General features: G+C 34.6%; 1 protein-coding gene across 1 annotated transcript in view; it reads left to right on the forward strand.

Annotated features, from left to right (window-relative positions):
- Positions 1-11,502, forward strand: part of MTNR1A (melatonin receptor 1A) — a 39,895-nt gene extending 28,393 nt beyond the window's left edge. The window contains exon 2 of the mRNA XM_088131456.1: positions 10,634-11,502. Within this exon, the coding sequence (XP_087987582.1) occupies positions 10,634-11,502 (869 nt within the window). The remainder of the gene's footprint in view (positions 1-10,633) is intronic.
- Positions 11,503-14,369: the final 2,867 nt, after the last annotated feature.

The raw sequence follows: 14,369 nt of genomic DNA on the forward strand, positions 1-14,369 counted from the left end.
GTAATTTCTGTTTTTTTAGAAAACAGTATGAAGGAGCTCACTATAGCTATCAGAAATGATTTACTAATTGGCCACTTTAGTAAAGTCTAGACAGGCATCCATTATTTTGCCAGAATGATGAATTTAGTGGCATCTTTCTTTTGCTTCAGGGACTTCTGACTCCTTCCCTGTAAAGCATGGTTATTCCCTCAGGATTTGTCTTTTCATATGCTCCTTCCTGTCCCCCAAGTACAAGAAGATGCTTTTACAATTTACAGTTGAAAATGAAAGTGTTTTGCCATTACGTTCAAACTATAACAACTTTACTTGTTTGCTTTCAACCTTCTATTTTTTTTTCTTTATAGTTGAACCCAAGCTATTAAAGAAATATTATGAATGAAGGAGACCAATCCACAGTTTACATTTCACAACTGAGGATGTCCTGACATTTATCCAATATACCTTGTTACTAATGGTGAGGAAGGAGTAGGGCAGTAGTGTAGATCACAAGCAGAACAGAGCTCCCAAACAGTTTTAAAGGGCTGGCCTTTAAGATATCTTGCTTTCATGCCATTTAGGTTATTAAAGGTCAAAACCAGCATCTTATGCTGTGTGCTTAAGAAACAAGAACAAATTAGCAATTGAAATATTTAGTAGTAGCTAAAATAGGATGCTCCAAATATCTAACACGGCACAATCTAACTATAGCATTTTGAAGCAATGCTTTTCAGTGACAACACTGAATTCAGAAAGGTAGTGTGGCATTTGATGGATCTGTGACGTGTAATGACCTGTAGTTGTTCATTCATTCATTCATTCATTCATTCATTCATTCATTCATTCATTCATATTATTAGCTTTATTGGCTTTATTAAAAAGACATATTTAAATCTTTCCTAGGACATGAATCCATTGACAATATTAGGCCAGATGTTCATATATGAATATATGAGGTGAAAAGCTGAAATAAAGTGAAAAGCTAGCATCTTCCTCTTGATGGTCCCTGTGTGCTTAAATTGCTTGACCAAATCAATAGTATTGAATCTGAAGAAAGCCAGCTTTGTACTGGGTGATGTTTACAACATGATGGAGACCCCAATCAGACTTTTTCTCTTTTTTTATAGAACCAATTCACAGTATTTCTTTCAGACTCAGGTTGAACATGCTGTAGTTTGAGAACATTTCCAGCATGCTAGATATACTCAAGTGGGTAAAGCCAGTTGCAGGCATTTTTGCAGCCATCTCCTACAATATTAAAGAAAAGCCTGAAGACTTGGCAGTAAATCCCATTGAAATCAGTGGGACTTACTTGAATGTTCTTTTGTAAATCTTAAGTATCCTTTGTAGAAAGCACATTTCCTTTTGTAAGAAAGCTAAACGGTAGGAGATTAAATGGTTACTTCCTTGCAGAACTTTTGGACTACACATCTCAAAATTCGAAGGCAGCATAACCAATAACTATAGTTGCTGAACAATCTGTGATTTCTCCAAAACATCCAGAAAGTAGCAAGTTGGGTAAAATTAGATGAGTGTCCTTTTGTTTCTCCCAAACAGCAGTTTGCAAAACAGAAGGCTTACTGGGAGAACATATGTATATTCAAAGATTATGCTTTTTTTTCCTCTTTATATCAAGGGGTGGGGTGGGGGGTTACTTATTTTAGTCTCATTATTGTTTGAAGCAATTAAAAACTGCATGTCCCAATTTTATTTTGTCCACACATCAACTAGCATGACAGTAGTGGTTTTGAAATTGCTATGTTCAAACTCCCCCCCTGCTGTGCTCACAATAGATTTCTCCTTTAACTAAGCTCACCATGGTGGATTTACATTATTATCACTGGAAATGTGTGCCAGTAATGAGGTGGTGCTAAACTTGCTGACTTGTCCTGAAGCCAATTTCTCCACTTCTTCCACAGAACATATATATTTTAATACAGGTCTGTTTTTAGTAATATAATAGCCTATTTCTTTGAGAGAGTGTATACAGTATAATAGATAACTGTCATGCATGTTACAATGAAAACAAATTTTAAATATATAGGGCTTTTTAATCCTAAGCCTAGCCAGAGAGGCCCATATAATTTATACCTTGCATACTGAAGTAAATTGAGTACTAATAACATGCATAGCTTAAATGAGAGAAAGAGGGAGAAAAGAAGATTGAAACCATATTTAGTCATGCTTAGAGTAAACCCGTTGAAACTGGTGCAGTGTAAGTTGCTTGTGAGTTATTTCACTGATTTTAAAATCTTAACTAAATGAACTTTCTCAGATAACAGCTCCTTCATATGACAAGAATTTTTAATTCTTTATAATTTAAAGAATCTGACAATCTTTATAAGTGTGTTTCATGAAATTGAACATTGTGACAAGGAGCAATGAAAAGAGAAGGGTCTATAGATTATGATTCTGAGTAATCATTCAACATCCATCTGAATTAGTTCAAATATTAAATTTCAACTTCATTCATAGGAGCTTGGTTTTACAAGTATTCTGTACTTTGTATTCATAAATACAACAAATAAATAAATGTGTGCAAACACTTGTATTCCAATGATACATTGTAGATTTCATTGTAAAATGATAACTTTTTAACATCATGTATATCTATTAGAAAATAAATGTTACTTAATCCAGTGGAATTTATTCCAAAGATTTGTGTGTGTGCGTGTGTGTGTGTATTCACAAAGAAATATTTTAGAACATTTCTAAATTGATTTTAGCTAATATATCTGCAGAGCCAGTTTGTGTAATGGTTAAGGCATCAAGCTAGAAACCAGGACTCCATGAGTTCTAGTCCCATCTTAGGCACAAAGCCAGCTGGGTGACCTTGGACCAGTCACTTTCTCTCAGCCCTAGGAAGGAGGCAATGGCAAACCACTTCTGAAAATCCTGCCAGGAAAACTCAGGGGACTAGTCCAGGCAGTCACCAGGAGTCAACACTGACTTGAAGGCCTATCTATCTATCTATCTATCTATCTATCTATCTATCTATCTATCTATCTATCAATCATCTACAGCAGTGATTCTCAACCTTTTTGAAGCTGCCGCCCCCCTAAGGAGCGGAAAATTTTTCAACGCCCCCCTTTGTGAAAATCCTGTAATTTAGGGTATGGGGGGGGAGTTACTGAATTATAAAAGGCAAAAATTTTAAGTAATTTTTTTCAGTAGACTTACACACCAAATTTGTTCGATTTAACTTGATACTTTTGCCCTGGAAGGTAATTGCATTCCTTTTATTAAAATTAAAATGACTAATGCAAAAAAAATGCTTAAATGCTCTTTTATGTAAATACGTTTATTTCAAAATGCTGTAAATACGTTTATTTATTTTTTTGATGCTCATTTTTAAAAATTTTTTATTTTTTATTTTATTTATTTTATTTTTTTTGCAAATGCTTTTTTAATGTTTAAAAATTCTTTATTCTTAATTAGATAATTTAAAAAACAGCAAAAAAATACGCTAAAATTTTTTTTGATGATAGTCCCCAATCCTGGGTAGAGGCGATTGATGTTACTTTGAAGCCAAAATTCTGTGAGACGATCACCATTCTGGAAGCTGGCTTTCAAAGTTTCATTAGTTTCTCCAAATTAATAATTCACAACCACGATAAAGAACTAATAAGCGCACTTACCTAGCCGACTGGCCAAATAAACAATGAAAGTAAATCGAAACTGAGGGGAAAAAGCAGAAATGAAGCGAACGAAAAGCAACTCAAGAAACATGGGTCAAATCAAACATTCATATTGAAAGGACGCTCAACGCACGCACTGCAATTAATCGCGCGGGAAAACAGCTGACTCATGCGCTGTGCTGGTTGGGATCGGAGAAGAATCGTAGTGTCAAGTTCTTCAAGGTCATCCTACCTAGAATACAAATTTGTCTCACCATTCTTAGAAGTGCGTGAGGGCAGCCGTCGTGTAAGTTCGTTTTATTGCTGGTACAAATGGTGTAAATCGGATAATCGATTTAATAACTTTTTTTGGGAGTTTTAAAATTAAGTTCGAATGCCAAAACATGCTCATCGCCCCTCTACCGCCCAAAACATGCCCACCGCCCCCCTACCACCCAAAACAAGTTCACCGCCCCTCAGCATCCTCCCACTGCCCCCATTGAGAACCAATGATCTACAGTATCCACCTATCTAGCTATACTTCACTGCTGTTCCTGAAGTCTAAATGCTTTATTTAGGGCAGGGATAGCATTTTTTTTCCTTTGTGACTTGGGGCCATATAAATTGTCCGTTCAACTCCTATGTATGTTTTTAAAAATGGTCCCATCCCAAGTTCCATCTTCATGACCAAAGCTCTTTTCTTGAAGAACATAAAAACTGTAAAACTGGAAATGGGCAACTCTCTATTCTCCAAGAGTCAAGGATGTTTCTGCTTGCAGAACCGAACTTTAGACTGAAAGCTGAGCCGCTGAATATTATAAAGTAATGCAAATACAAGAGAGCCAGTTTGCTGTAGTGGTTAAGACACCAGGCTAGAAACTGAGTTCTAGTCCCACCTTAGGCATGAAGGCAGTTAGATGGCCTTGAGCCAGTCATTCTCTCTCAGCCCTAGGAAAAAGAAGACAATGGCAAACTACTTCCAAAGGTCTTGCCAAGAAAACTGCAGGGACTAGTCAAGACAGTCACCAGGAGTCAAGATTGACTTGAAGGCACCAAAAAAAAGCAAATACACTAATTATTTAGATGATAAATGAGAATCTTATAACTGAGAAAAAGTGTCATGGTTTATTGATAGTCCCCTCAAGGTCATCTGAAAACTTAAATTACTCTCCTTGTCAATGAGATTGTATATCCAATAAGCTTATAATATGAATTTTAAGCCACTGGTGGATATGTCCTGATTCTTAGAATTATTAATTCAAAATGATGAAGAATTTGAAATCTCTATGCCTACTATTTTTTTTTTTATAATGTTTTTTTTATTTTTACAACAAACACAAAACAAACATGAACAAACAAAAACATAAAAAGGCATAAAAAAGCATCTTCCATTTTATACCGTGTGTCAACCAGTTAAACTCGTTGGTGCCCCTTTCATAATCTTAAATTCTCATATCATCTATTCAAAAATATACTTGTATACTTATCAATTAACAATTAATCATTCATAGCTAATCTATAAAATCATATATTACAAAAAATTTTAACTTTCAATAGGATTAGTAATACATCTCCATCTATCTATTATATGTGTATATATATAATAATTAATATCAAATTTCTATTATAAAATTTCCTAATCTATTACATTACTATATTTTCTCATCTAATCATTAATAAAAACAAATCCCGTGTCATATAAAATTGCTTATCTTCTTACTCTAATTTCAAATCTCAATTTAAGTCATCTCTGCACATTCCATAATTTTGAATAACTTCCTCCTGCATAAGTACTTTTTAATTTTTCCAATTCTTAAGAGTTACAATTCTAACCAATATCAGTTACAGTATCAATTACAATTCTAACCAAGTTACAGTTCTAACCAGATTTCACTACATGTTATACAATTTTTAACTATATATCTCAGATTTATACTTTATTCCAGCGCTTGCATAATTTTGAGTTCACCCTTTTCATTCAATGTCCCAAAATATCTGGCTGTTCATTCCTTTTTTCTATATTATTGGATAAGAGAAAGCAATAATAAGTGTCCTTTTGAACATTCTGCTTTTGGGAGCTTCTGTCAGTTCCATCATTGTTGTATTCCCCTGATTTTCTCTTTAAACATCTGCAATAGTTTCTTTCAATATTGTTTTACTTCTTCTTTTTGTACATTCTCTTAGTACGATTTTCCATTATAATCTTGTATAATCTTTTTCTCACCCTCAGTGCCAAGAACAAATCTGTCTCTCTTCATTTATCAGTTGATTAACCCTTTTAATTCTCAGTTTATAGGCCTCACAATAATTCCGTTTAATGTTTCTGATTTCTTGTACTATTTCTTCCTTTTCCAATGATCCCGTTTTATGTTTAATTAAGTCCATTTTAGCTTTAATATCTTTTTTTTTTTTTTTTTTTTTTGAGAGTTTCTGCAGCTCTTCTTCCAATTTTTTATAGTCATCCTCAATAGTTTAAAGATCTTTTTCTGCATTGTGTTTCTCGTATAGTCTATTATCTTGATAAACCTTCATTGAGTCAAAGGATTCTTTATCTTTGTTCTTGCCAAAAATAAGAGAAAAAAAGAAGCAAAAGGAGAGAAAAAAAAAGAAGGAAAAATAAAAAGAAAAGGAAAAGAAGGAAAAGGCTAAGCCTCTTTAAAAAAAAAATCCATCTGGGGGGAATAGAAAGCAAAGCAGAGCTTCTAGCAGAAAAAGAGCTACTGCCACTAATCAAGGCTCTTGTGACTGGCTCAAACTTTCCATCTTAATGTTTTCAAAGTCGCTTTCAACTCCACTTTCTTGTTTATAGTTACGGATGGCACCTGTATAAACATGCACATCCCACTATCTTTTTAGAAAGCACAGGGTCTTTGAGCGTGCGTCACAATGAAAAAAAAAGCACTAATTCGCGCCTCTAAATGGCAGTGCAACTTTCTTTCATTTACTTTCTCTTAACTCCACTTTCCCCATTTCAAAGTCAAAAAGATATAAATTTCTTATAACAATAAAAAAAATCTTAGTAAAAAAAAAAGGCTTAAAATATAAAGTTATTGAGTATTAAAAAGAGAAAGCCAATCCAGTTAAAAATATATTTTTTTTAAAAGAAAAACATCTTGTCAATTCCACTAAAAAGGGAAAGTTGAAAAGAAAAATTTTCTCCCCCTTCTTTTTTTTAATAGGGTTCAATCTCGCCGCTTAATCCACTTTTCTTCACTTTTAAAAATCTCTTTAAGTTACTTAAGGTGTTCTCTAAGAATAGTTGAATAGTAAAAGTCCATCTCACCCAGTTGACACCCTTCTCTTCCATCTTCCTTTGGAGCTGTCCCGGCTTTCGCAGCCATTTTTGGCTGCCTCTCCTCCACCGGCTTCAAGAGCTTCTCCCCGGATCGATCTGGGACTTGCGGCGTCCCTGAGATCCGCGGGACGCGCCCTTTGCGTTCGCCATCTCTACGGGACGGCTTAGGTCCATCGGGACCGTCCGGGCGAGGAGATATCGGCTGCCATCCTGGGAGCCCAGGATCGCCCGCCGTATCGCCGCGACGCCAGCTCCGCCCTCCGCCTGCCTACTATTTTTGAAATCAGTAAAGGTATATTGGTATGCTTTAGATTTGATATTTGTTTGAGAAATGAGAATTTGTGCCAGCTGTTAGTTCTCACTTAAATGAGTGTGCCTTGGCAAGTACATAAATATTATACGTAATTTATTACATAAAAAAAAGTGTAGAATCACTGGCAATGGTTTTTAACTCATGACTCAAAGCTCTTTAAGACTTTAAAAATATGTTACGGATGTAAATTAAAATTTAATGAGACAATAAGAATCTCTTTAGAGGAAATTATTCATTGAATTAATGCCAGTGTTGAATAAACAGCCAACTGCATCTAATTTTAATGGTGGATACTGTTAACCAGAGACAGAACTTTTCTGAGTACCAGAAATTTCATAGGAAATTTTCACACAAAGATTGAAGATTAATTTCTCTAGTTGAACAGCATTTGTTTTCAACTATAGGAGTGAAAGAATGATAATAGAGGGTATATTTGGCACATGAAATTCTATTTGCAACAATAATTAAAAATATATTCTGCTACAAAACTGACATGTTTCTTTTGTTAAAACTATGCAATTAGCTACTCTCTTAGCAGTAGATTCAGATTTACTGAATTTTACAATTAGGCAGAATATTTTTTTTTCTGAAATTTTGCCAGACTTTATTTCAATATATACAATAATCTATTAAATGCATGCAGCCATAGCCCTTACACATTTACACAATTTAAAATACAGTTAAAACAGAAAGCTTTAATTCAACACTGGCTGCAGACCTATAACCATTTAATCTAAATGGTTATACATACAATCTAAACAGATCTTTTGTACTTCTAACATAAATGGGGCTTCATGTGCCATCATTAAAATCAGATAAAATGTACCTTTCTTACATATGAAACAAGTTAGCAGATACCTCATCTCGTTTCAATATACTGATAAATGTAATCAGCACTTACAAAATGAAATATAAAACTAAGTCCTGAGTCTGAGAATTATCACAAAGGCAGAGTTTTTGTATAACAAGAATTTGCCAGTATCTACTCTTAGTCATTGTTGAAGGTACTGTTTGTAATCTTAAAGTGCTAAATGCTTCCTGAACATTGCAGAAGGTTATATTGATTAATTACTCTTTTCAAAGTCCGATTTCAGCCTGCCTTACCAAGGTATGAACCTTGGTACCACAATAAAGTTCTTATCCATCTTTAAGTGTCCAAATGATAAGACTGTAAAGCCTTGCAGTTCCTTAGGAATGGTGGTTTTGAGAGTGAATCCTTGTCCAACAATTCATTGCATCCACTTTATAGGATTAACAAATGCAAGCATTGCTTAACCAAAAATGTGGATTGTTGCAAAGAAATATGTTTGTAAAGGCCATTCAGGAACTCATTCATATGAGCTTAATTCAGGGTAAGCCAATTCATTTTGTATAAGATAGTCAAGATTTAGTTTGAGGGGGACAGGCTTCTTTTATGAAGCTGATTTTATATGATTTCTAAAAACCTTACACACTGGGCATTCTTCTGCAAAACTTCTGCTCCAACAGCATTTGTGGGCTAAGGACAATAGTAACTGTGAACATGATTGAAGTTAAACCCAGTGCAACCTGACCATGGTTGCACACTCTGTAATGGTCTAGTTTTTGTTCTCTGATTTATTTGCAGTAACATAGGTATCTTTTAAATAATTACTCATGAGATTGTTCTGACTATAACTGAAATCACAAGTCACTATAACACAATCACTATATAATCACAATCACAATCACTGATTGTAACATAACCACAAATCATAATACCTTAGATTACAAACAAAACCACCAATAGATTAATGGTGAATCTTAACTCTCTATAAAAGTTTCAGCTGGGTCCAAACACTTAGCAGGATGAGGGCAGCACTTTGGGAACTGGTTCTTTATGGAACACATTTGTAGAGTTCCTGGTTCTTAGATGTCCATCTGGGTCAGTTATTTGATTAACAAGACTTGCTTGTATCTCCTAAATAGAGGCATTTGGTTAAGGCAGTCCACAAACGTGACAGCTGCTACCAGAATTCTCTTAGCTAAGCTACTAAAATAGACCCATGTGAAAATTACTAATAATGTAAAATATATGGCCTATTTTTAGAGGGGAATACATGTTGAAGTACATGTCCTTTCTGCTGAAATGAACACTTTGAGTTTAAAGTCATTGACATCCTTTTGGATGGCCACCTACACTACCAGTTTTAATTAGTTAATCAGAAGTAAATCCCACAGGTCTATAGGAATTACCATTTAATATGCACATGGATTTTTATACATTTACATAACATAGGTTTATATCTAGAATCTGTACTATAAAACAGTCATTTCACATTTGAGGGAGTTGATAAGAATTATGAAAAGAATGTAATATTCCTGAGAGTTGCTAGAATTAATGTTTCTATTTTTCTTCAACCATTATGTACCCTAAAGATTGGAGCTCTGATCATCCAATCTTGGACAACTGAGCTCTGATCATTAAAGCAGGATGAGAATGTGCTAATAGTTTTGTAATCCTGAATGTCTACCCATATTATTTTCCTTTAATATCAAAACAGAACAAATAGCTTTCAGTGCACATGTCCAAGTAGTTAGAGTAGTATAAATCTAATCCAGTTTACTGTCTATTTTAGTAGAGTGCATTTTTATCCATTGGATTTTTAATTGATTTTTCTAAAGCAAGTTTCATTTACAGCTTTCACTATACTCAAAAATATACTCAGCTTCCTCTAATGTATCTAGCTAACTTTAATTCTGAAAATAATTCTTTTATATCATTTGCCTTTATGTTTTTCTTTGTTCAGTCACTTTCTGAGATCTAGATTTTGTAATTCTTCCCAATTTAAGATCTCCTTTTTAATGAAACTAAGGATTTTTCTACGCAATTTTTTTTTTTTTTAATTTTCTCTTGCATCTCTCACACTTTCTGTGTGTCTGTGGATATTTGAGCATTGAAAGATTGCTATGGTGGCATCCAATTTGGCGCTTTTCACAACTTTATTTTCATGGAAATGTTGTGTCATTTTTTAATACTTATACATGTAGAGGCAGATTTGGGAATTTTTTTTCTAAAGCCTCTACTGAGTGAAACAGATTGCATGTATCTATAGTAATTAATGTCTTTAAATACTAATAACAGTCTTCCATACTCTTTATAATATCCTCAAATAAGTGACCAGTAGTGTCTAACTTGCATCAACCACCTAGAGTTTCTACCAATTTTGAGACTATACGTGTGTGTGTGTGTGTGTGTGTGTGTGTGTGTGTTCCTCTATCAAACATTTTATTATGATCAAGATTATGGCTCTAATGGGTTGAATTCATAATAGGTTGAATTTCTCATGGGAGAAATGAGTGTATACATGCACACACAATCACACACACTTTGATCTTCAGTTCAGCTTATATGTAACTTTAGGTTTAAAAAAACTGTAAGTTATTTATCAATGTATTATGTTTCTTTTTCAGGAAATGTTTTTGTTGTCAACCTAGCTATCGCTGATTTGATCATAGCTATCTACCCCTATCCCCTGATCTTGACATCTATCTTTCATAATGGCTGGAACCTTGGATATATACACTGCCAACTCAGTGGATTTTTTATGGGCCTAAGTGTTATTGGATCCATCTTCAACATTACTGGAATTGCCATTAATCGGTATTGCTACATCTGCCACAGCCTCAAGTACAACAGGTTGTACAGTGAAAAGAACTCTGTCTGCTATGTCATTCTAATCTGGACCTTGACTTTGGTTGCCATCGTGCCCAACCTTTTTGTTGGATCCCTTCAGTATGATGCCAGGATTTATTCCTGTACTTTCTCCCAGTCAGTGAGCTCCACGTACACCATAGCAGTGGTGCTTTTTCATTTCATGCTTCCAATAACCATAGTAACATTTTGTTACCTGAGAATCTGGATCCTAGTTATCCAAGTACGGAGAAGAGTTAAACCTGACTACAAACCTAAGCTAAAGCCACATGACTTCAGGAACTTTATCACCATGTTTGTGGTCTTTGTACTGTTCGCAGTTTGCTGGGCTCCATTAAATGTCATCGGCCTCACTGTGGCTATCAGTCCAGAAACAATCATTCCCAAGATTCCAGAATGGTTGTTTGTTTCTAGCTACTACATGGCGTACTTCAACAGTTGCCTTAATGCTATCATTTATGGACTTCTCAACCAGAACTTCCGACGAGAATATAAACGAATACTTAGGACAATTTGTACAAGAAAAGTTTTCTTCCAGGACAGTTCTAATGATGCTGCAGACAGGATAAAAAGCAAGCCCTCACCCCTGCTCACAAAAAACAATTTAGTGAGGGTCGGCTCAGTATGAAAGGAGAGGTCTAGTTACTGACAATTAGTAAGTATTATGATTCATGACATTCAAGTATTAAATCCACGTATTAGTCCTATTGTTCAACTTTTGTTACAATACATGGATCCTTACATGTACATATGCATTTAGATAAGATTATATGCACAACATTTTGGAACCAAAGTAAGTAATTACATAAATATTCTACTATCACATTATGTATGATGTTACACACAGCAGACATGATCTCAACAAAGATACTTGAAAACCATTGATGCCAATGGAGGCAGTTAAGAAAACAATAGAGTTACATCTGACATTGATTGGATACTTTCCAGTAATTCAGCGACAACACAAATCTATAGTGCAATCCTACACAAGTCTTTTCTGATATAAGCTCAGTGAATTCCTAAGGGCTTATAGGTGGGTACATGAGGTATCGAATTGCAGCTTTGGGTTATTACAGAATTATGAAACAAATCATTGTAAATTGTTTGTGTAACTTAGATTAGCTCAAGAGGTGGATTAAAACTAATAGATTCATTGCTTTGATCTCCTATGCTTATCACAGCCTCTTCCAACATTTGCTATCCCTAGAAGAAGTTTTGTGAATACACACAGCTTCTCCACAGAAGCTTCTATGTAAGTGATGCAGAGGAGGTAAAAAGTGAGGAGATTGAGAGACTGAGTTACCTCTTTGCCTCAATCAAGAAAACTGCATTACATGGCTTCAAATCTAACTCAACTGCTATCCCCATAATTTGGGGCCACATCTGAGGGCCAGAAAGACTTTTGATACAAAGCCTCCGTTGGCCTGCCTAAGACAAACTTCAAGATGCTTTCCCTTTTTGCTTCTTCAGATATCAGAGCTGGATGAGGTCTTGAAAGAGCTGGGAGGTGCATCTGATGTCTTTTTTTTGATTCTGCCTTTATTATTTTTATAAATAACTCAAGGCGGCAGACATATCTAATACTCCTTCCTCCTCCTCCTCCTATTTTCCCCTCAACAACAACAACCCTGTGGGGTGAGTTGGGCTGAGAGAGAGTGACTTGCCCAAAGTCACCCAGCCAGCTTTCATGCCTAAGGCAGGACTAGAACTCCCAGTCTCCTGCTTCCTAGCCTGGTGCCTTAACCGCTAGCCCAAGCTTTCCCCATTTTATTTTTTTATCTCCCCATTGAGGGAAGATTTTTCTTTATGTTCTGGATGGGGGTATCCTTGAGAGGGGTATTCTTAACTTAAGGTTGCAATCATATATACATTTATTCTGGATAATAAAATATTTTATTAAAATTGTAGAAATATAATAAAATATAGACATATTAAAATCAAGCACTATCCCTTAATTTATATTTTGATGGAATTTTGTTAAAATTAACAGCACATTCTGATTTGGTGTTTTAAGATTAATGCATTAATTATAAAGTTACCTAATATATTTACAGTATATTGGTGGGTTAACAAACTTTAAATACAGCAGTAATTTTAATTATTGATTATATAATGATTTCTCAGTTCTTTAGTTCTGTCTTTTAAAAAAAACGTTACATTTATGCATATGATTAATCATCTCCTAAAATGGGTCCATGAATAATTATAACTCCTTTAATATTTTAAAATTAGAAGATAACCAGTTTTCCAGAACAAATTCTCTTTTCATAGAATCAACTTCAATAAAATTATAAGATCCAATACATCATAAATTTATAGTTTATAAGTTGCTCCCTTTTACAATATAACAAAAATGTATAAACATTCTGGTCTAAGAAACAAAATGTATATGAACCAGAAACAATTTTTCTAATAAATAATTTTTGAAATAAGAGCATGAATTAATTTTAATGGAAGGCATAGTTTGTCTATAATATTTTTTAAAATCACGTTTTAATACCTGGTTTTTCACAAATCATCAGGAAAATTTCAGGGTGTTAGTGGTAGCCCAGGTTCATCATACATGCTTTTACATATTATAAACAGTCACAGTAAAGCCAGTTGATGGCAACATAATTTTTTCTCTGAATAACCCTTGAGATAAAGTAGCTTCAAGGTAATTGGATATATATTAACCCAAGAATCAAATTCTCCATGAATACTTTCCCTGGGTAACACAAGCAACCAGATACTTATAACTCCGTGAGTTTGTTACCAGCACCTGATTAACCAGCAGAATGCTGGAATAAATGAGGCTGTTATCAGATTTAGCAAGTCTCTCCTTACGTTTCTTTTTTCAATAATTCAAGATTCTTAGTCTATTCTATACTGGTAATATTTAAATCTGACCATCAAAATGTTTCTCTGTTGTCAAAACCTATACTGTCTCTTGTGTAGTTGTAACTGATATAAAATCCATGTATAGCCAACCAACTGATGGAGGAGGAATAAGCCCCACCACCCAACTCTTCAGCAGAAGAGTTTTCCTTGTGTTACTAGAAAGTTCTGAAATTAATCTTATGCTGCCTTTGGGAGCATGCCACCAATTTGAAATTAGAGTGGTATGGAATGGATTTATCCCTGCCCTGGTATCTTTATTGATTATGTACCCGCTGAAATAGTATCTGATTAGCTTAGGGATCTGCACTTTATTCCATATAAAATTCTTTTATTTACAATTACATGTGTTGTGACAACCGCAAACTTGACTAGGTGACCAGCAATTCAGTACTGTTATGATGCAGGTTGGCTAGTGGTAGCAAGTGATCAAGAAGAAAAACAAGAAGTCCAAGAGGTGTCATCACTGTGTAGAATAAAAACAAACAGCTGTTATCGTTACTAATACCAAATAAAAACAGGACAGAGAAGAGGTCAGAGAAAGGCAGTCACAAAGTAGCTTTCCCAGGTCCTCCTTAGGCCTGGCAGTAGTTATATCTGTTCAGCACTCTGATGTAT

The sequence above is a fragment of the Python bivittatus genome, unplaced genomic scaffold (assembly GCF_059951505.1).
Source record: "Python bivittatus isolate LINGU-HERP-01145 unplaced genomic scaffold, Pbiv_v1 ctg000070_np1212, whole genome shotgun sequence".
NCBI lineage: Eukaryota > Metazoa > Chordata > Lepidosauria > Squamata > Pythonidae > Python > Python bivittatus.